At 39.2% G+C, this 23,315-nt stretch overlaps 1 protein-coding gene across 1 annotated transcript in view; it reads right to left on the bottom strand.

Annotated features, from left to right (window-relative positions):
- The window catches only part of LOC130843487 (transmembrane protein 131-like), a gene marked incomplete at both ends in the record, with an annotated part of 54,867 nt that extends 39,337 nt beyond the window's left edge, over window positions 1-15,530 (bottom strand). The window contains one exon of the mRNA XM_057719764.1: window positions 15,462-15,530. Coding sequence (XP_057575747.1) covers window positions 15,462-15,530 — 69 coding nt within the window. The remainder of the gene's footprint in view (window positions 1-15,461) is intronic.
- Window positions 15,531-23,315: the final 7,785 nt, after the last annotated feature.

The following is a 23,315-nucleotide window of genomic DNA, read 5'->3' as shown; positions in this document are numbered from 1 at the left end:
AATATTTATTTATTTATTTATTTCAATTTACTTTGTTTGTTTGTTTGTTTGTTTGTTTATGGCTGTGTTGGGTCTTTGTTTCTGTGTAAGGGCTTTCTCTAGTTGTGGCGAGTGGGGGCTACACTGTTGCGGCGCGCAGGCTTCTCATTGTGGTGGCTTCTCTTGTTGCGGAGCCTGGACTCTAGCTGCACAGGCTTCAGTAGCTGTGGCTTGTGGGCTCTAGAGCACAGGCTCAGTAGTTGTGGCACATGGGCTTAGTTGCTCCCATGGGATCTTCCCAGACCAGGGATTGAACCCGTGTGCCTGCACTGGCAGGTGGATTCTTAACCACTGTGCCACCAGGGAAGTCTCCTACCAAATATTTAAAGGGAATATTCTACCAAATACTTTGGGGAAAAGAGAGATACTGATACAAAATAGGGAAAGATGAGAAAGAACTCTGTGAGGCTGGATCTGAATTGGAAAAATATGAATTGGAATTATCAGCATGGGCCATGATTTATGCATGCATACATATCAATATATACATATATAATGCATATGTATGTATACATGTATATATTCCTCCCTAGGTTGGTCCACACAAGGCACAGAAGCAATGACATATAGGGTCAATGAGCACATTTAGTGCCCAGATCTGGGTTTCTAAATGTCCTTTCTCATTCAGGAAACCAGGATTCTTTAGTTTTGGCTAATTCTAGGTCTCAGACAAAGAAAACAGAAGGAAATCTAGAATGTTTGTTGTATCAGAAAGCAAAGAAGCATTCAAAGATAATGGAACATATCAAAAAAAGATATAGGAATCAGCTTAAAGAGGCTCCCACTGGCAAAACTGGTAAAATTTGGAACAAAAAGAATAGTGAAAGTAAAGGGTTATAACGCACTGATTAAAAAACAGAACCCATAAGCCTATAGCAGAGATCAAGAACCTTTTTCTGTAATGGGCCAGACAGCAAATATTTTAGGCTTTGCAGACCATGCAATCTCTGTCACAACTACCCAGTCTGCCACTGTTATGCAAAAAGCAGCCACAGACAAACATATGAATGGGTACGGTTATGTTCCAACAAAACTTTATATACAAAAATAGGTGTCAAGGGTCATAATTTGCTAACCCTTAGTCTATAGTGACGATCAAAGAAGACAGGGGAATATACTTCTTTACAGAAGATTCCTAAATGAAAAGAAAAACAGTGACAGAATCTGAAGGGGAGAAAAGGAATCACATCACTATCAATGTAATGACTGATTTAGGTAAGAGTCTATGGGTACTGACGAGATAAACTATTAGATGAAAGATTGTTGGAGAAAAGGATACCAACCTTACAGATTATTTATTAATTACAAAGAGGAAAAGGCACCTTTACAATTTACAGAATCTGGCAGATAGTACACCAATGAGTGCTCAAACTCAGCATCAACAGTAATGAGAAATATGGACATTACATTACCCTGATATAATGTAATACAACATTATCTATGTATGTAATGTTCTTGACAAAAATGTTTAGCCTGAAATCTAATCAACAGGATATAATCAGGCAAATCCAGTTTGTGGGCTATTCTATAAGTCAACTGACCTGGATTACAAATATTTCAATCTTACGAATAAAAGAAAAGACAAAAGGTAAGAAACCATTCTACACTGAAGGTACCTACCAACCAAATGCAATGTGTCATCCTTAATTTAAACTTGGATGGAGGATGGGAGACTATATTGTGTTTGGCAATTAGGGAAATTAGAATGTAAACTTATATATATTAGATAATGTTACTGTATCAATATTAGATTCTTTGGGTGTGATACTGAATTGTGGTTATATAGGAGCAGTCCCTTAGGATTTACAAACTGAAGAACCTAAGGGTGAAGTATCATAAAGTACACACTTACTTTCATGAAAAAAAGTGTTTGTGTGTAGAAAGAAAAAGAGAGAAAAAGCAAGGTTAACCCTTGGTAAATCTGGATAAAGGTTATGTAGGTGTTCACCATAGTAAATATTCTTCCAATTTTTCTGTACTTTTTAAAAAATTAATTAATTTATTTATTGGCTGCATTGTTGGGTCTTCATTGCTACGCCTGGAGAGCGGAGGCTACTCTCTTCATTGCAGTGCATGGGCTTCTCATTGTGGTGGCTTCTCTTGCTGTGGAGCATGGACTCTAGGTGCACAGGCTTTAGCAGTTGTGGCGCATGGGCTTAGTTACCCCACGGCATGTGGGATCTTCCTGAAGCAGGGATCGAACCTGTGTCCCCTGCACTGGCAGGCAGATTCTTAACCACTGTACCACAAGGGAAGTCGTTTCTGTACTTTTAAGTTTTTCAAAAGTTGTGGAAAATATTAAGACTTTCTGTTCAACGAAATATAGAATGGGAAAATTTAACAGACACATGACAAGCTGAGAAAAGATATTTGCAATGCCTAAATACCTTTTTAGACTTTATGGTTACTTCCAGACTATAAAAAGGATTTCTAATTAATAAGAACCCCCAAAATGGTCAAAGGATATGAACAGGCAATTTACAGGAAAGGAAGCTCAAAAGGCCACTAAACATAAAGAGATGGATATCTGAACTTATTAGTGATCAGAGAAATGCAAAATTAGTGAGGCACCATATTATCCCTGTTTAACCAGCAAAATTAGAAAGTTGGCTAATGTTAAGTGCAAATACAGGGCATGTGGAAATACAGGAATGCTAGTCAACTGCTCGCAGGAGTACAGAGTGGCACAGCCATTCACAAGAGCAGTCAGGCCATACCTAAGTATGGTACCGAAGAGTACTCACACTCCATAACCTATGCATTCCACTCTTGGCCTATATTTCAAAGAAATTCTCATGACGGTCCATAAGTGACTCTGTAAGAGGATTTCATTGCACGGCTGTCTGTGGTGGAAAGGTAGTAGAGGCAATATGTGTAGCCATCAAAGGGGGAGTTAGTGGGTAAAATAAGTATCTACTATCTTACTCCTGTGGTTAGAAATAAGAGAACAGAGAAATAATCTAACAAAAACAGACCTTTAAAAAGATAAGAAATAGGGACTTCCTAGGTGGCGCAGTGGTTAAGAATCCGCCTACCAATGCAGGGGACATGGGTTCAAGCCCTGCTCTGGGAAGATTCCACATGCCACAGAGCAACTAAGCCCGGACGCCACAACTACTGAGCCTGTGCTCTAGAGCCTGTGAGCCACAACTATTGAGCCCATGTGCCGCAACTACTGAAGCCCACGCACCTAGGGCCTGTGCTCCACAACGAGAAGCCGCTACCATGAGAAGCCCGCGCACCACAATGAAGAGTAGCCCCTGCTCGCAGCAACTAGAGAAAGCCCGTGTGCAGCAATGAAGACCCAATGCAGACAATAAATAAAATAAATAAATAAATAAATTTATAAAAAGATAAGAAATAGATTGAGGGACTTCCCTGATGGCACAGTGGTTAAGAATCTGCCTGCCAATGCAGGGGATACAGGTTCGATCCCTGGGCTGGGAAGATCTCATATACCATGGAGCAACTAAGCCTGTGCGCCACAACTACTGAGCCCATGTGCCACAACTACTGAAGCTGGCACACCTAAAGGCCGTGCTCCACAACAAGAGAAGCTACCACAATGAGAAGCCCGCAATGAAGAGTAAGCCCCCACTCACCACAACTAGAGAAAGCTCGTGCCCAGTAACAAAGACCCAATGCAACCAATTAATTAATTAATCTAAGAAAAAATAGAATGAGCCATGCAGCCACTATGGAAAACAGTATGGAAGTTCCTCAAAAAATTAAAAACAGAACTACCATATGATCCAGCAACCCCTCTTCCTCCCATATCTGAAGGAAATGAAAACAGGATATCAAAGAGATACATGGCACTCCCATGTTTACTGCAGCATTATTCACAATGGTGGAGATATGGAAACAACTGAAGTGTTCATCAATGGATGAATGCATAAAGAAGCTGTGGTATGTATATACACAATGGAACATTATTCAGCCATGAAAAAAAGGAAATCCCATCACTTGTGACAACACAGATGGACTTCAGGGCATTATGGTAAGTGAAGTAAGTCACAGAAAGCCAAATCTGCATGATATCACTTAAGTGTGGAATCTAAAAAAGGCAAACTCATAGAAACAGAGACTAGAATGGTACTTACCAGGGACTAGGGGGTGGGGGTAAAGGAGAGGTGTTGGTTCAAGAGTACAAATTTCCAGTTAGAAGATGAATAAGTTCTGGGGGTCTAATGTACAGCATAGTGATTATAGTTAATAATACTGTACCATACACTCGAAAGTTGCTAAGATGTTAAATGTTCTCACCACAAAAAAGAAATGGTAATTATGTGATGTGATGCAGGTGTTAGCTAATGCCATGGTGGTAATCATTTTGCAGTATATATCAAATCAATGTACTGTACACCTTAAACTTACACAATGCTATATATCAGTTATATCCCAAAGTTGGAAAAAAAAGGAATAGAATGAGCTATATTACAGTATTATTTATATGTTAAAATATAATTACATAAATTACAATTACATAAGAATAATTTCTAACTGGGTGGCAATATAAAACTATACATGTCTTATTCATTTGTCTGTATATTATATTTCATAAAAAAGAAAAAAGGTAAAAATACTGTGGTAAAGTAACGAAAATACTCTGGAATGTAACACTACTCTATAATTGCTAAGCATCATCATATAAAAGTGAAATAAAGCATTCAGAGTCTTATTTTTCCTTTTGCTCTAGAGTGACCACATCAGTCAAGACGGCTTTGCTAAGTGAGTTGTTTACTTGAGGCCAATGAATCAAAAGGTATTTGCCCAGGACCTATGTTTCAGCCAGCATTATAACAGTGCTACCTTATCTTTACAGGTGATTCTTATATAACCATCAGTGCTGAATCCTGTTTAATCAAACAGTAAGCCCTATATGTTGTGATATGATCCCTCAATAATTCAATTTGAAAAGTACTTTAACAAATTTTATTTAAACAGAATATTAGAGAACTCAGGGTGGAAGTGTTATATTTAAACATTATGATAAATAAACTCAAAGGTGATTTTATTGTCCAAGTAGAAGTTTTAGTCTGTTTCCTTAGAGGTTTGTCTAACTTCCTTATTAGGACTTCTTCTTTTGGGGGTAAAACCTCAAAGTCTAAAGCTGGTCAGAATTACATGCACTCAACCTGACTTTTAACATAGTCACGTTATTTCACTTGATTCTCATATTCTGTATCACCTAAATCAACATCAGATCACCACCACTTTATTCATTTCTTCTGCAGCTTTATCTACAGTTGAATCTTGGGTTGTTTTACAAATTTTGTCTTTTCTACAATGGGATAACAATACCTTCTTTCCCTACTATCCCAAAAAGTCAGGTTCATACGCATAGGGCCCACAAATTATATAAATAAGAACTCTTCATTGTCTTTTGTAAACATTTAACACATTTTTAAGGTTCTGATGATGCTTTGTACTGCTTTTTATTTTACACATCATTTGAGAATTTCTTTATAATGCTGACCTGAAGTTTTGTTGCTGTTGAGGTTGAATGTCTTCTGGTGCCTCTAAGGCTTAAACCAAGACATACTCCCCTTCTAAGAGCTCATCACTGCATATACTACCAGCTCTTGCCAAAAGTGGGAAGGTTGTGGAGAAGATGAGCTCCCTTAAAGCCGTCAGCCAAGAGCAGGTGATTCTGCGGCATTCGCGGTCACCAGGAGGCTATGCCCATAGACTGCCCTTGAGAGGTGGGATCCCACAGAAGAGTTTCCTGCTTTGCAGGGAAGCAAAAACCTGGTCCAAAACTGCTCCATGGCTTACAGCTCAGCCATCACGAGGTCCTAAATACTTCTGTGGGTTAAAATTCAGCCGTGAGGAAAAAACCCAAAGGTGAACCAAGGCTGGGGTCCTGAGAAAGGGACAGAGGGGCATCCAGAGGCAGGTCTGTGACTACGCATTCAGGGTTAGGAAGCAGGAAGCTGAGCGCCCTCAGGAGCCCCCAATGCATGGACTCCCTCTTGCCTCAGGTGGAGACTTTCTCATGAACTCGACCTCTTAACCAACAGGCTCATGGATCTCAGGTAGAGTCATAGGACCATAAAATAATTAGGGAAGTAGGTACAGAACCAGCTGGGATTTCAAACTACGGCCATGATGCTGCAGGGAGAAGCTTTACAAAGACAATATGGAAGAGAAAACTCTTCTTCCACAAGCTTTGTACACACATATGAGTAGAATAACAGTACACAGAAATAAAAATGTCCTCCTTACACCCTGTAAGTTCACCAATTATGTGCTTTTTTCAACACTCCTTTTTACAATCCAAATGTCCTGCAGGCTACCTGGCAACCAGTACTTCTCCTCCCTGTGAATTTGTATTTAATGTTTTTCCTCCTGTGACCTCAGTGTAATCAATCTCGGTTCAGATAAAGAAGACAGTGTATAAGACAGACAGGTAATCTGGGGGAGTCCTTGAAGAAGACGGGACTGAAAACGGCCTGCTACAGGAGAGGGCTCTGGGGGTAAAGAAACCAACCTGGAGGTTCTAGGAGCCCAAAGGCAGGGGTGGGTCAGAAAGCTTGGTTTGCAATGCTGCTGAGGCTGGCCTTGCCCTTTCTTCTAGGGATCAAAGAGGAAAGGCCCTGAGCCACACCCTCCAGAAATGAACCCTTGCTCAGGGGAGAAGGGTCATCTACTTACGTTGCTCAGAGAAGTCTGGAATAACAAAAACAGAGGGAAGGTGTCAGCAGGCTATTCCAGTCACGCATGCACACACAAAGCAGACTTCCTGCAGTTCTGGGTGGCCCACACCACGAAACCAGAGGGAGCTCTCCTTGGACGGACCTGCTAACAGACCTCATGCACACAGCTTCCCCTGCCTCTCCCTCTCCTTAGCCCCCTTGACAAAGTGGGAGACTGAGGCCAGAAGCGACACTAAACCATGGAAAACTATGGTCAAGTAGCAATACAAGTTTAATTGTAAATAAATAAGCAGTGCAGCAGTTTTCTATGCTGCCTAACAGAGTACCACAAACCGAGAGGGTTAAAGCGATACCCATTTATCATCTTACAATTGTAAGGCAGAAATCCAGGCACAGCATGACTGGTGTATCTGCTCAGGGTCTCGTACATCACAGCTCAAAGTCCACTTCTAAGCTCATGCAGGTTGTTGGCAACGTTTAGGTTGCTCTCAGTCCCTTGCCATATGGCCCCCTCCACTTCCAAAACCAACACAAAGAAACTCTCTTGCATCAAGTACCTCTCATGCTTCAAACCTCCGACATTTCTGTCTCTGATTGCTACAGCCAGACGTAGAGCGCTTGTGTGATTAGGTCAGGTGCCCAGATTACCTCCCTATCTTAAAGGTCAACTGATTTGGGACCTTAATTACATTTTCAAAATTCTTTATAGCAACATCTAGATTAGTGTTTGACTGAATACAATTGGGAGAAGGTGTATGTGTACCTTGGGGGCCAGGAATCTGGGGGCTGTCTTAGAATCCTGCCTGTCATAAGCATCATGTGTGGCTGCTTGGCTAGACAGGTAAGATTTAAAAATAAGACTAAGATTTTCAAGTGCCTGCTAGCACTGGTCCTGTTTGTTTCCATTATCAGCTGCTCCAAAGACAGACGTAGGGCCAAGAGGGTTAGTGTGAATTATTTATAGATAAACCAAGCTGAAATACACAGCTGTTCTCTGTGCTGTCAGAGCAGAGCTTCTGATGTCCATATTTTACAAGAGTCTGAGGCTCGAAAGAATTAGGAAAAAGCACTCATGAATTAGAGACTAGCTTGGAAAGTAAGCTGCAATTCTGTGGTCAATGGCAATTTTTCTAGCCACAGAAAGATGACAATACAATGCTGTGAAACAGCTGAAGAAATGGCTGAGCAGCTGCCCTCAGGCAAACTTTATGAATGACAGTGGCACAGCAGTCCATTCAACAACAACTTTTGGCAGGAAGCTGGGTCAAATCAATACGCAGTACTTTGTACCACTCAATTACCACAAAATCTGACCATTGCTTCCAAACACACTTTAGACTGAGGGCTGAGCTGGGGTGTTGGTTGAATAATTAGAAATTGGAAAGTTAAAAAGCACCAAACATCTCTTTAGAAAAGAGGGCCTACTTGATTTTCTTGGAATACCAAAAAGTGATTAGGGAGAAATGCCTCTTATGAACTGCATTTAACTTGACAATAAAGACCTCCATTTTTAGCAAGTTTATTCAATTTCCATTTTTTTAAAAGCCATTAAAGTCTCCATTTTAAACTTCAGATTTGAAATCAAGATTTTCTGCACTTAGTAACTATATAAACCAAAGAACTCAGTAAAACAAGTTCTAACCCAATCTTTTAAATCTGCAATAAATGTTTGAAAAAAGGAGTTGTTATGGAAACAAATATTTAACAGCACTGGCATAAATAACTGGGGGGGAGGGTGAGTAAATTGGGGGATGGGGGGGTCATGCCCAAGATTGCTCCAGGCTGATTGTTACAGAGTGGGGGGCAGGGGGGAGAGAAAAGAAGAGGGGAGGGAGAGCAAGGAAGGGGAAAGGGGAAAAAGGGTAGAATTAAAGGATAAATTCAAACAAAATAGATCAAAGAAAAGAAAGCCTATTTTTGAAGAAAGTTAATTTGATCAAATGTCAAAGATGTACTAGAGGGCAGCAGGGACGACCAGGGTAGTGAGAGGAGTCAGGCCATGGGGGTTTAGAAAGCAGCCATGGAACTAGAGCTGCATCCTTGATGAAGGACCAGAAATTGTCTTGGAGACCCTGGTTGGCACTCAAATGCAACCTGGGGTGGTAAATTTCATCCAACTCAAAAGTTCTTCCAGTTACTGCAAAATTTTTAAATTTTTTAAAAATTAAGAATGACTTCTGGTTTAGCAAAAATGACCACAAGCAGTAGAACTGGTTCACAGAAAACATAAGACAAAACTTCAGTGCATAAGTCAAAACTTCAGTGCAAAACTTCAGTGCCTAAGAGCAATGATTTCTGATCACTTACAATTTCTGAAAAAAAAAATATTATAAAGTGTTCTGTTAAGGCTACTTCTCAAGTCCTAAAATTACTGTTAGACATAGAAGCTAATGAAACATTTACAGCATGGGCATTAACTAAATCAGTAATTGCTGGATCAAGAAGGAAAGGCATAACCAATGTTTAATGAAGTCCAGCAAAAACACCTGAAAACACAAGGTGACTCTAAGTGCAGCAGAAGAAGTCAGCAGGCAATCTTGTTGGACTTAAAGATAATGTACGGCATGTATTAAGTGTGAAACACGTGCCAGATATGTAAAGATAAATAGTGTGTGTTTATCCTGATAGTCTGGTCTAGTAGGGGAGCAGACATCAAAACAATCAGAGCAATAACTAGCCTTGACAGAAGTTAGTAGAGGATGTCATGTGTGATGAAGAATCCAACTCCAGTTTTGATGTCTGATTACCAACAGTTTTCAAGCCCCACAATGTCCTTTCACCTTACACCTCACATCTGGGCAAGCCCATAGCAAAGCCTGCACACACTCCCAGATCTAATGAGAAGTTCAGACCGTGCAAGCCCACCCAGCCTCACTCCCTAACCATAAAAGCCAAGCCAGTCTCCTTTCTCTGCTGTCTCAAGCCATATTGCAGACGTTGGGAGCTGACCCTGCTCTCCCCAGAAAGCTTCATTATGTGAGGATAAAAAATTTTTTCAGACCTTCTTGGTATGTGAATCAGTCTTGGCATTTAAACCAAATTTTGGGTGGGGATCCACCCCAGCTCTGTGGAGTGAACACACCACCACGGAAGTGGAGAGGGAGGCAGTTTATACCTCTGCTAGGCAGGCTGGGGACGGCATGCTTTACAGAGTTCTGAAGGTCATCAGGGGTTCAACAGGCCAGGGAGGTTGTAATGGGCTTCAATTGGAGTTACTGCCCACTGTATGACTTCTCTTTCTCTGAGTGAAACCCTGATAATTATAGAGACACCCCCTGGAAGACACGTCCACGACCAAACACCGTCCTTGTTTGAGTGGTGGGGTAGCCACCTCACCTACGCCAGGGTGATGACTGTACTACTCTGAGATTTTTCAAACTAAAGTTAAAGAAGCTATTATTCCCTGATGGAAGGAGGCTAGAGAATGCGGGTCTGAAGAGCAGTCCGTCGATGTGTTCTCATCATTGTAGGAAAAAGATGTGGGCAGTGGGATAGAAGAAACCAACAGCGAGTGGGGCAGAGATAAGAGACGGGGTGAGGGGGTGGGGAGAGAAAGGCCTGGTGGTGTTGGATAACGTGCATCCTGTTTTTCCCAGATCCCACTGAATCTCTGAACTTTCTGCAAATATATTACAGTCCTTGGAATTCCAGTATATCCTTATTTTTGCCTCAACTCATTTCAGTTAGATTTCTATCACTTAGAACCAAACAACTTTTTTTATAGCACCGACCAAAACAAAAGGATTATGGCACTCTGTAATTACTGTGAATTTTCTTACAATACCAATAATGGTGCTGGAGTTATGCAGAATGTAGGAATGAAATGTCATTAAGTCTGCTACAAATGATTAAAAGAATCAACAAAAATATGAATATGGCAAAATTTTTAATTATTGAGTTTAGTTTAAGAATATTCACCATCTGTTCTACTTTTCTGCATGACTACATGAAACCGCCCATGAAAAATTCTTTTTAGAGAGGAGCCTCTCAAAGTATGTATAACATGCCTGGAGCTTTCAAAGAGAGCTTAGCCCTCGCCTGAGCTGAGAGACTCCCAACAACAGCTGGATCTGGGATTGCACTGCTTCCCTGGGATCCTCCCTGAGTGCCTGCCTGTGGACATCAATATTCAGGCCCTGCCCTGAGGCTCCAGCCTGCTCGCAATTTTCCCTTCCTGAGTGCCTTCCCCTGCACACGTTGGGCTTGCCTGACGAGCTCCTGCAATTGTATAAGCCAATTCCTCATAAAAACTCCACATACATAAACATATACAGACACACACACACACACATCTCTGACTGGATCTGTTCCTCCGATTAAACCCTAATACACGTGTTCACATCTGCTCCCAACTCCTACTTCTATAGATCAACTTCTACCTTTATGAGATAAAAACAAACTGTTCAGTGCTCTGAGGCTGGACTCAGAAAAGTTTCAGTTAAGGGTAGAATTTTTTCCCTTTTGTTTCCACTCTTCTGCAGCAGCACATAAGTTTGCTACTTTAGGAAGCAGTCCAGTCTAACTACAATATCCCTTTTCTGGGCTGTAACCAAGAGCTCACACTCTGCTTCAAACAGTTTTCTTCATCATATGACCTGACCTGCGTCTGTACTGGAGTTCATCTGTCTGTTCACACATCTTCAACACATCATCTGCAGCTGCTCTCAGCTCAGGAGATTTCTGGTTCTCCGACACCAGTACCAATCTCTTAAAGAAATTCCATTAATTTCCTCTCTAGTCAGAGGTTAATTCACTGATTCCTATCAGTTCTCCTTGTGCATGACACCCAATTATTCTCTAGCCTAAATATTAACTAAAAAATGTTTTACATTCTGTATATCCTTTCACCTCAAAGTTCCATTTTTTTGGATACTCTCCTGAGGAACTAGTCACGGTTGCATTTAAGGCATCAGTTTCAGCATGATTATAAGAACAAAAAGTTTTAAACAATAAACGAATTTAAAAAATATATCCATACAATCTGTTGTTCTTTGATACCATAAAATAATGTAATAGAAAATTCTATGGAATAAAAAAAACGCACCGTATATACATTTAGAAAGCAGGTTATAAAATAGTTTATGTTCAGAAAATATTGTTATACTTTTTAACTCAATAAATAAATACAGATACACAGAAAAAGCACTTAAAGGATAGAAGTTCAATGTTAATGTTTCCTGGTGGCTGGATTACTGGTAATTTTTTACTTCTTCTTTCTCTTGATAAGCATTTTCTAAGTTTACTACCGTGAACACATACTGCTAGCATAATGGACAAAACCCCAGTAAATTTTGTAGTGGTGATTTAATAATCTGTGGCCCAGAACAGGAATTCTTTACTAGCTCTTAAGGATCTAGAGACAGACTTTGAGGGGATGGCTATAAAACCCTTGGACCTATATGCAAAATGTTATTTGTATGTGCAACTGTGTGTGTGCGCATTTGGGGAGAAGAAGGAAGAGGTTCCCATAGCTTTCATCTGTTCTTAAAGAAAACCATGATCCAAAAAAGGTTAAAACTACCTGTCCAGAATTTTGCTTGACCTTATCTCAATTTCTCCTATTTGGGGGGTGGGGCATTATTTAAAGTGTTGAGGGACAGATAATTTGCAACAGGAATTACCAATTCTGATTCATGTATTTTGTATACCTGAAAATTTCTTTATCTCAAGGGATGCATGAAATTTTCAGAACTCCCTTAAAGAAATGAAGTGAAAAGGGGCTTCCCTGATGGTGCCGTGGTTAATAATCTGCCTGCTAATGCAGGGGACATGGGTTTGAACCCTGGTCTGGGAAGATTCCACATGCCGTGGAGCAACTAAGCCCGTGTGCCACAGCTGCTGAGTGTGTGCTCTAGAGCCCGAGAGCCACAATTACTGAGCCCACATGTTGCAACTACTGAAGCCCGAGCACCTAGAGCCTGTGCTCTGCCACAAGAGAAGCCACTGCAATGAGAAGTCCACATACCGCAATGAAGAGTAGCCTCTACTCTCTGCAACTAGAGAAAGCCTGCGCACAGCAACAAAGACCCAATGCAGCCAATAAATAAAACAAATTAAAAAAAAAATGAAGTGAAAAATGCTGGATATAACAATCTCTCTAGAATGGTTACTGTATTGCTAAGCTTTTCAAAGTAAGAACACCCACTACCTTAGACTTGAAGTTTTGCTACTGTACACTGATCTCCTCTGGCCCTAGGCTCCTGGTGTCATCATAAACATGGCCCACGTCACGGTTCTAGACTGGAGTTCATCAGCCTCTACTCTAATTCACTCCTAGTAAGAGAACATACTCAAAGAGAATTTAACTTGAGAGAGAAAATTCATCACTATTTTAAAAATAATGAACTTTCTTGCTAAAGATCAAAATACATGCCATGTTTCATTAAATATCTGTTAAATATCATTTGACAGAAGGAGAGTATGGGTGATATGTTACTGTGATTGGATTAAGAACCCCTATGGTTTGCGTCTCAACATCACACCTAAACCTTTTTATAGGACAGAAACAATTGTGATGTATTTCCTATCTGAACATTATGGTCTTTAAACCTAACACCCACGAGGCAATTTTACTATTTATATAACAACCACTTGCAAATACTGATTGCATCTATAAGTACAGAAGGAAGCACACAAACTTCTCTCTCTGCACCCTCACCCCAAAAATCCATGATCTCTGTAAGAATATAAATACCTGAAAAGATGGAGTTGCTATCAGATAGCTCTTCTTATGCTAACTACTCTATCATGGTTTTGTACAAGTATAACTGATATATTTGATTAGTCTAGGTTTGAGACTGTAAAGAGATTATTTAAATTTAATCGTAGGAAATGGTTAACTACAACTCTGACAACATTAAAAAAATTACAGTTTTCATCTATTGAATCAGAATAGATTTGCCTACAGTTCCCCCTACCAACTCCCCTTTTAAATTCTTCTCTTCTAATAAAGGCTGGAGAGGGTGTGGAGAAAAGGGAACACTCCTACACTGTTACTGGGAATGTAAATTGGTACAGCCACTATGGAGGTTCCTTAAAAAACTACAAATAGAGCTACTATATGACCCAGCAATCCCACTCTTGGGAATACATCCAGAGAAAACCATAATCCAAAAAGATACGCCCAATGTTCACTGCATTGTTTACAATGGCCAGAGCATAGAAGCAACATAAATGCCCATCAACGGAGGAATGGATATAGAAGATGTGGTACATATATACAATGGAATAATATTCAGCCATAAAAAGGAATGAAATAATGCCATCTGCAGCAACATGGATGGACCTAGAGATTGTCAGACTAAGTGAAGCAAGTCAGACAGAGAAAGGCAAATATCACATGATATCACTTATATGTGGAATCTAAAAAAATGGTACAGGGCTTCCCTGGTGGCACAGTGGTTAAGAATCCGCCTGCCAATGCAGGGGACATGGGTTCGATCCCTACTCCGAGAAGACCCCACATGCCTTGGAGCAACTAAGCCCATGTGCCACAACTACTAAGCCGGTGCTCTAGAGCCTGAGAGCCACAGCTATTGAGCCCACATGCTTCAACTACTGAAGCCCATGTGCCTAGAGCCCATGCTCCACAACAAGAGAAGCCACTGCAATAAGAAGCCTGGGCACTGCAATGAAGAGTAGCCCCCGCTCTCCACAACTAGAGAAAGCCCGTGTGCAGCAACGAAACCCCAACAGCCAATAAATAAAGAATTAAAAAAAAAAAAAGTACAAGTGAACTTATTCATAAAACAGATATACAGTCACAGATGTAGAAAACAAACTTATGATCACTGGGGGGAAAGAGGGGGAAAGGATAAATTGGGAGATTGGGACTGACCTACACACAATAACTATATATATAAAATAGATAACTAATAAGGACCTACTGTATAGCACAGGGAACTCTACTCAATACTCTGTAATGGCCTATATGGGAAAAGAATCTAAAAAAGAATGGATATATGTATATGTATAACTGATTCACTTTACTGTACACCTGAAACTAACAAAACGTAAATCAACTTTACTCCAATAAAAATCACTAAAAAAAAAAAAGAATGGACAAAAAAAATTTTTTAATTAAAAACAAAAAACAAAGAACTTTTCTTCTGCTAACTTACCAGAGTGGCATTACTCTGGTAGTTATATCATTTAAGATGTTCTCTTTACCTACCTGCTAAATTGGGCTGGAGCCAAATATGGGTGAAGACTTGTCTTCCCCTCAGTGTATCTGAGATGTGCAAAAACCTGAGACCCAGAGGTAGAAAAGGTAAGCAGAACTATGGTTTGAGGAAGTAATTCTGCAGTTGAACCATGTCTTCTTGTAGGATCTGTTTTTGTTTGGCCTCCCGGGTTGGTGATAATATTATTTATTTGATGATGTATAAAAGTTTGTACTTTAAAAGCATATACATCAAACAAATTAATATGTTCTTCTATATCCACAAGGAGAAATATTAAATAATAAAAATGGAAATGAAGTGCTAATCAGAAAGGTAACCCTAAGTTTAATGCTGCTTCTGAAAATAAGATCCTTTGAACCAGAGACTCCAAAATGTGGATATTTTTCAAACTTCAAAAGTTAACATGTTAGACACATAATAGATACTTACTTCCCACTTTCAAACTGTATTCAACATTATTTACTTTCCTGATGACTTGAGCATGTAATTTTCTCATACAAGATAACACAGGCAAAAGGAAAGACAAATGCATGCATAAAATATATATAATATTTCTATGGTCTGAAAAATTTAAACTTACTGTTCATGGAAATCCAGCATTGGTGGCTCAAATCGTATAGGTCTGCAATTGCCCCGGTACAGAGATATACTGTAAGTAAAAAGAAAACAGCATAAGAAGCAATTCTTCAAAATATTTGTTACCCCAAACCAAAGTCAGACACTTGAGTTTTGTCATGAGAAAGTTTCTTTAAGAAAAGTGGAGTCTAATGTTATCCTAGAAATATACGTTACTTTTTAATTAAAGGAAATCAATAAGTGTTTGTTTTAAAAAATGGGGAAAAAAGAAGTATTTTTCCTATTCATAGGTATGGGAAAACAGAAAGTGCTCAAGTAGACTGTTGAAATTTACTTGCTTGATATAATTGATAACAATATACATTAATATGTTCATTTGGATTTTTTTTCTTTCTCTCTGCTTTTTTGGCCATGCTGCGCAGCTTATGGGATCTTAGTTCCCCGACAAGGGATTGAACACAGGCCACCGCAGTGAAAGCTCAAAGTCCTAACCACTGCACCACCAGGGAATTGCCTCATTTGGATTTTATGATACATGTACAATGAACAATAGTTAATACAACTACCCATACTTGGAAGGCAATCTGTAGAGATAAAAACTCATGATCCCATTGTAACTAGAGTGGCAAAGAAGCAAACAAAAATCAATTTGGGGATAGAAAATCCCAAGAACTGAAATATCTTTCTAACCTGAGAGTTTGGAACATACTGATCTATGAGGTCTTGGCCTAAATATTTGAGTATCGTTTCTAACTATTCCACACTTGATACCAGAACTTCTCACTAAAACAAACTCATAAATAGCAAACCTCCTTGACATCACTATCACCTAACACTGATGCAAAGTATAAATGACCTTGGAGAGGGGGTCCGCACACCTAAAGTCATCTGTTTACATACTGAGAAAGGGAGCAAGTCAGACACTAAAGTTTCTGAACAGTAGAGTATCTTCCTGTTGTATTCTAAGAAATGATGTAAGAGGCAAAGCCCATTTTGTGGGACTACTTTATTTCCATCACCTGAGTAATTCGAAGAGCACAAGCTTTACATGATAGAGTAATTTCATTCAGGAAATACACTGAAATAGACAGGGGCACAAAGAAAATGCACAAAATCTAGCTTTAACCCAATTCAATAAAGATTAAAAAGTCTGAGCAGTGGTATAACTGAACTTAAAGAAATAAGGTTTAAAGGTGTTTTTAGTTTTACCAATTAAGAGTATTACTCTGAGGTGCTTAATAATCCTTCCACAAATGTTGAATATTAAAGATGACAAACACAAGAAGGAAAAGATCAAAAGTAAGATTATACTTCACTAAAGCACAAAACTAAAGACACTGGGACAAAGAAGGCACCATTCCTCACAAGACAGCTGCCACATGTAGCCAGAGGTACAGAATCTACTCCCTCATCATTTCTGCCCTTTTTAGACATACTATAACAAGGATACTTTTCGGCTCCTTTAAAACCATAGATACTCATCAGTTCATCAGTTTTAACAGTGTGAAACTCAAACTTACATAAAATATCCATTCAGTCAAGAAAAAAAGTATAATGCATAAAGTAAATGTGTCTAAGTCAGTGATTCATATATACAAACAATGATTGTGTTAGATGCTAGAGATACAAAAGAGATTAAGATACACTTTTTTTCTCTCACAGAACTGAGAGTCTAATCCCCAAATTGCAAGTGGAAATGTCTAAAGTGGCCAGGCAGGGGAAAAAAGTGCACACCCCATTCACTCAACACAAATATACTGAATGTCAGGGGCTGTCTAGTGGCTGAGGCTATGGGAATAAAGCAAAAAGCCTGTTCTCATGGCACTAACATCCTAGTAGGGAAAAAAGTAGAATATGTCACGTGATGATGTCCGACATTTAAAGACAAATCAAATGCAGTAGGAGGGACACTGGAGCCAAGACCTGAATGGCAGAGATCTGGAGGAAGAAAGTAGGGATGTCCTTGGCACGCTGAGGAACTGGGAGGCTGAAGTGGTCAGAGTGCAAGAGAGAGGGGGAGGAGACCGGAGCTGAGAGCAGAAAGGTACAGAGGCTGGGTCTCCTTGTAGGAGTGTAGACTTTATTCTAAGTATAACAATAAGCCTCTACAGTGTTTTGAGCAAGGAAGTAACATGATCTAACACATTTAAAACATAAATTCTGGCTGCCATATGAAGAAGAGACTATAGGAGCCCAAGAGTGAAGCAGGGAAGCCCTGTTCAGAGAGGAGGGGATGGCCACTGTGGTCCAGGGTGACTGCAAGGGAGGGTGGTGAGAAGTGGCTCTTTTCTGACTATTTCTGGAAGCTAGAGACATCATGCTGATGCACTGATTTTGAAGCATTAAGAGAAAGAAGAGACGCATCAACATGAGTTAATTCTAAGATTCTGACCTGAGAAACTGGATACATAGCCATGACATGGGAGAGTGGGCTGGAAGTGTGGAAGGGATCAGTTAGGTAGGGATTCAAGAGTCTTGTTTCAGACATTTAAACTAGAGATGTCATCTAGATGGAGATGTCAAGTAGACAGACAGACACACACGGTTATCGCTTTATATCAAAAAGGTCGTGATTTGGGGGTCCTCATCTTAAACCCAGTCATTTTGGTGAGTCAATTCTAAGGGTGTCTATAAATTCTCTCAGATGTGCCCCTGCCATTATATGTGTTACTAAAATGACCACTCTCTTGGATTATCTCTGTGGACAAATCGCTTGCAAGTAACGACAATTTTATTTCTTCCTTTTGAATCCTTAGACCCTGTTTTCCTTTTCATGCCTTACGTGGGCTAAGACCGCCCAAAAAATGTTCCAAAGAAGTGGTGTCCAGCAATTGTTATTGTGACATTTACAAGATGCTCACAGAATAGGAGAAAGAGGGAACAATACATAAAAGGCGATTCCCTTATAAATAAACATATTTTTCAAAACAACAGCAGATCTGTATCTAAGGAACAATTTAATATTTGAGTGGGCAAAACACAAATTGTCACAGGTATAATCTTATTTTAATAAAACCAAAAATTCAATAATGTAGCTGTCACGTATCCACAGCTTACTGAAATGGTTGCTACTATTTAGAATGGCCATGACACTGTTTAGTGCTTTATTAACAGAAAGCAAACGTCTGCTAATCCATAATGTTGAAAAATAAACTGGAGAAGAAGCAACATAAAAAATGGTGCCCTTTGTCAATTTCAAAGAAACAGACTCTGAGACATTATAAAAGTACTCTGTGATTTTACGCTTCTGCAATGATTCTATTTTTTTTGAAACTTTCAAAACAGTACTTTATTTTCACTAAAATATTAACTGTTTATTTGGGGACAAGGAGATAAAAAAGGACTATTCTGACTTCAAGCGAAGGAACAACTGGAGAGATACAAGAAATCTATGTTGCTTGGTGAACTGTCAGGTCAAAGTTAAGCATACAAGACCTTCCCAAATGAATCATACAAGACCTTCTTGAAGCTTTGGAAATTTGTTTAAACTATGAAGTTTAAAATGTCTTCCTAGGGGCAATTACTACCTAAACAAAAGGTACTCTTCGGCCCAACATTTCATAATTAATGATTTGTGGTCTAACCTACATCTTTTTAAAAAAAATATTTATTTATTTTTGGCCATGCCAGGTCTTCGTTGTGGCATGCAGGCTTCTTTGTTGTGGTATGCAGACTCTTAGTTGTGGCATGAGAACTCTTAGTTGCAGCATGAGAACTCTTAGTTGCTACTTGCATGCGGGATCTAGTTCCCGGAACCAGGGATCGAATTTGGGCCCCCTGCATTGGGAGAGTGGAGTCACCCACTGGACCACTAGGGAAGTCCCTAACTATATCTTAATCATCTAGGATGCTTCTAGAAATGCAGATTCCAAGGCCCCACACCTCTAGAATCTGATTCCTTACATCTAGCATGGAGCCTAGAAACTGGCACTTGTATGTACACTCTCACATTTGAGAACTACTCTTTTGTAGTTTGATCCACAATAAGCATTGCAAGCAGAAATAAGAGAGGGATAAAGTACTTTAACAACTAAAACTTTTTAAAAAGTCACCAGCAGTTTAAAATGGTCCCAAATATGATTTTTATTAGAGACAACTATATAGTGACTTGAGAAAAGATGTAGATTACTCCTACATCAGTACTTTGCAATAAATACATTTCAGCTTAAATTTTCATTTCCTTAAGGACTAATGATCTTGAACATCTTTTCATTTTTTTTATTTATTGTCCAATTAGATATCTTTTGCAAAGTGTCTGTTCAAAGCATTTTAAATGGGATGTCTGTCTAAATTTTGAGTTGTAAGAGTGCTTTATATATTCTAGATACATGTCCTTTGTCAAATATATATACTGTGAATATTTTCTCTCTGTCCCTCCTTTTCCTATTATCAATGATGTCTTCTGGGGAGTGACATCATCAAGATGGTGACATAGGTCATTGTTGACTTCAGTCCCCCTCACAAGAAGACCAACCAGCAACTATCCACAGATAAGACACCACTGTGAAAATCCCAGAACACAGGGGTGAGGCTCAAGAACATCCCTGGACCGCAGAGAAAAAAAACCAAAAACCAAAAAAACTGTGTTAGAAAGGTAAGAGAAGTGGCTACACCCTGGTCATATCGCCTCTTCACCAGGCTGGTACAGCACTGCACTGAGAGGGACCCCAGAGGCCTACAGAGAGAGCCCACCAGAGAGAGCCCACAGTGGACATCTAGCTCCCCCAGCATTGTGGGGAGATAAGTGGACATCCAGAGTTATGAGGCCCAAAGAATCCCACGTAGGTTGAACTTGAAAAGGCCTACAATGAGACACATTATGATTAAATTGTCAAAAGTCAAAGAGAGAATTTTGAAAGCAGCAAGAGAAAAGTGACACATCACATATAAGGAATACACCACACTCCTACCCCATAAGACCACACTAGCCCCCCCATATCTGTGGTTTTGTTTTCTGTAGTTTCAGTTCCATGTGGTCAACCATGGTCTGAAAATATTAAATGAAAAAGTCCAGAAATAAAAAATCCGTAAGTTTTAAACTGCATACCCTTCTGAGTAGCATGATGAAACTTCATGCTGTCCTGCTCTGCCCTGCCTAAGACATGAATCATCCCTTTGTCAATCGTACCCTTGCTATATACATGACCCATTATCAGTATAGGAAAAAACAGAGCATATACAGTGTTTGGTACTAGCTGCAGTAGCAGTGCAGTGTTTGGAATGTATGCCCTGCAGATAAGGAGGAGCTACTGTACAGGGGGATTTCTCAACAGAAATTTTGTAGGCAAAGAGAGTCGGATAACATGTTCAAAATATTAAAAGAAAATAACTATCAAACAACAATACTATACCCAGCAAAGCTGTCATTCAGAAATGAAGGAGAGATAAAGACTTCACTGAACAAACAAAAGTTGAGGGGGGTTCATTATAGCCCCTTCTAACTTACAAGAAATACTAACGGGTGTTCTTCAAGCAGAAATAAAAGGATGCTAATGAACATTAAAAAAAACCCACATATAAATGTATGTGTAAAACTCACTGGTAATAGTAACTATACAGTCAAACTCAGATTCTCTAATATTGTGATGATTGTACACAATTCACTTACAACTCTAAAAGTTAAAAAACAAACATATTAAAAAAACTAAATTACAATAATTTGCTATTGAATGGACAATAAAAATGTATAAATTTTAACACAATAAATTAAAATGTGAGGGGAAGAAGTAAAAGCTTGGACCAAAAATTTCTTTACTTTTCAAAATGAAAGTCGTTAATGGACCAACTGACAACATTAAAATAAGGTCTGTTGGGACTTCCCTGATGGTTCAGTGGTTAAGACTTTGCCTTCTAAAGCAGGGGGTGCAGGTTTGATCCTTGGTCAGGGAGCTAAGATCCCACGTGCCTTGGGGCCAAAAAACCAAAACATAAAACAAGCAATACTGTAACAAATTCAATAAAGACTTTTAAAAAATGGTCCACATCAAAAGATCTTAAAAAAAAAAAAAGGTCTGTAAATTAAATAATATTAAATGTAGGTGCTAATTTCCTGATTTTACTATGGTTTGTAAAATAACATCCATATTTATAAGAAATATAAACTGAGGGACTTCCTAGGTGGCACAGTGGGTGAGAGTCCTGCTGCCAATGCAGGGGACACGGGTTCAAGCCCTGCTCTGGGAAGATTCCACATGCCATGGAGCAACTAAGCCCATGCACCACAACTATTGAGCCTGTGCTCTGGAGCCCGTGAGCCACAACTATTGAGCCCATGTGCTGCAACTATTGAAGCCCACATGCCTAGAGCCCGTGCTCCACAACAAGAGAAGCCACTACAATGAGGAGCCCGCGCACCACAATGAAGAGCAGCCCCCACTCACAGCAACTAGAGAGAGCACGTGTGCAGCAATGAAGACTCAACACAGCCAATAAATAACTTCAATAAATTTATTTAAAAAAAAAGAAATATACACTGAAGTTTTTAGGGGTAAAATAAAAGAACATCATGTCTACAACTGATTTTCAAAAAATTCAGAAAAATAATTACATACACATATATATGCATACATAGAGAGACAAATGGGGAAGAGAGAGAGAAGAAGGAAAGAGATAGGGAGATTCTGAATGATCAAGCCAATGTGGTAAAATGTTAAATGGGGAATCAATCTAGGTCAAGGGTATATGGGAATTCTTTGTGCTATTTTTGCATCTATCCTCTAAAGTTATTTCAAAACAGTTAAAAAATTAAATATAAATTGAAATATACATTTCTTGTAGACAATATATACTTAGATCTTTCCTTAATATAGTCTGACAACTGGTGTTGAAATCATTCACAGTTCTTATAATATTTGATATGGCTGGGTTTAAGCCTACCATCAAATTACTATAGTCTTCAAAATTTACACAAAGTAGTACTATGTTTTGCATATACGTCCCTTCATGTGCGGCTAAAAGCTCCAGAGCTAGAAAATAAATCTAAGTACACACAAAATGGAATCTTAAAAAACAACTTAAGAACATTCCCTTTAACTTTTTCACAAAATTTAAAAAAGGTATTAGACAAACTGCAATTGTTTGCAGACTTTATCTGCCATTAAGGTAGTAGCAAGTTCTGGATCTAACTACAATCTTCTAGATGCTTACAGTTAACTGTAGGCAACTGAAATAGCTGTACTTAATAAAAAGCAAACTATAGAGTCAATTAAAGAACCTCAACCACCTTAATTTGTAAAGTACTCCCTAGCCCAATATTTCTGGCTTATATCCTAGAGATACCAGGAAACCTAAAGATCAGAAGACTCTGGTTCTTCTTGCGGACACTGCGTATACACATACACACACACAGATATACACATATATCCTTTTTACCTAACTGTATACACTAACACTTCCAGCTCTTATAACAACTTAATATAATAACAACAACACTGCTCCCAATATCAGCCCTTTGCACTAGTCATTCCTCTGTCTGAAATGCTCTGCCCTAAGACTTTCACCAGGTAAGCTGAAACATTTCAGAGAGGTCTTCCTTACAGTAAAATCTAAAGAAGCAATGGAGTCTAGCTTTTCTCTAGTTGATACTTTGTTCGTTTATTTGGTGGCTTATTGTCTCTTTTCCCCATTCGCACACAGGTTTTACCAGGGCAGGAGTCCTGACTATCTGGCCCATTTAGCACTTTGGTAACTTTAAAATATGTTCACAAATTTTCTGATATGCCTCTCTTCAAGAGGTGGGGGGCTAATTCTGCTCTCCTTGAGGGTAACTTCCTATGAATAAAATACATGGAAGTGACTGTGTGTGATTTCCAGGACACAATTACAAAAGACACTGTAGCTTCCTCCTTGCGTTCTCTCC

This window comes from Hippopotamus amphibius, unplaced genomic scaffold (genome assembly GCF_030028045.1).
Source record: "Hippopotamus amphibius kiboko isolate mHipAmp2 unplaced genomic scaffold, mHipAmp2.hap2 scaffold_344, whole genome shotgun sequence".
NCBI classification, from domain to species: Eukaryota; Metazoa; Chordata; class Mammalia; order Artiodactyla; family Hippopotamidae; genus Hippopotamus; species Hippopotamus amphibius.
This window is presented reverse-complemented; position numbering and strand designations above follow the sequence as displayed.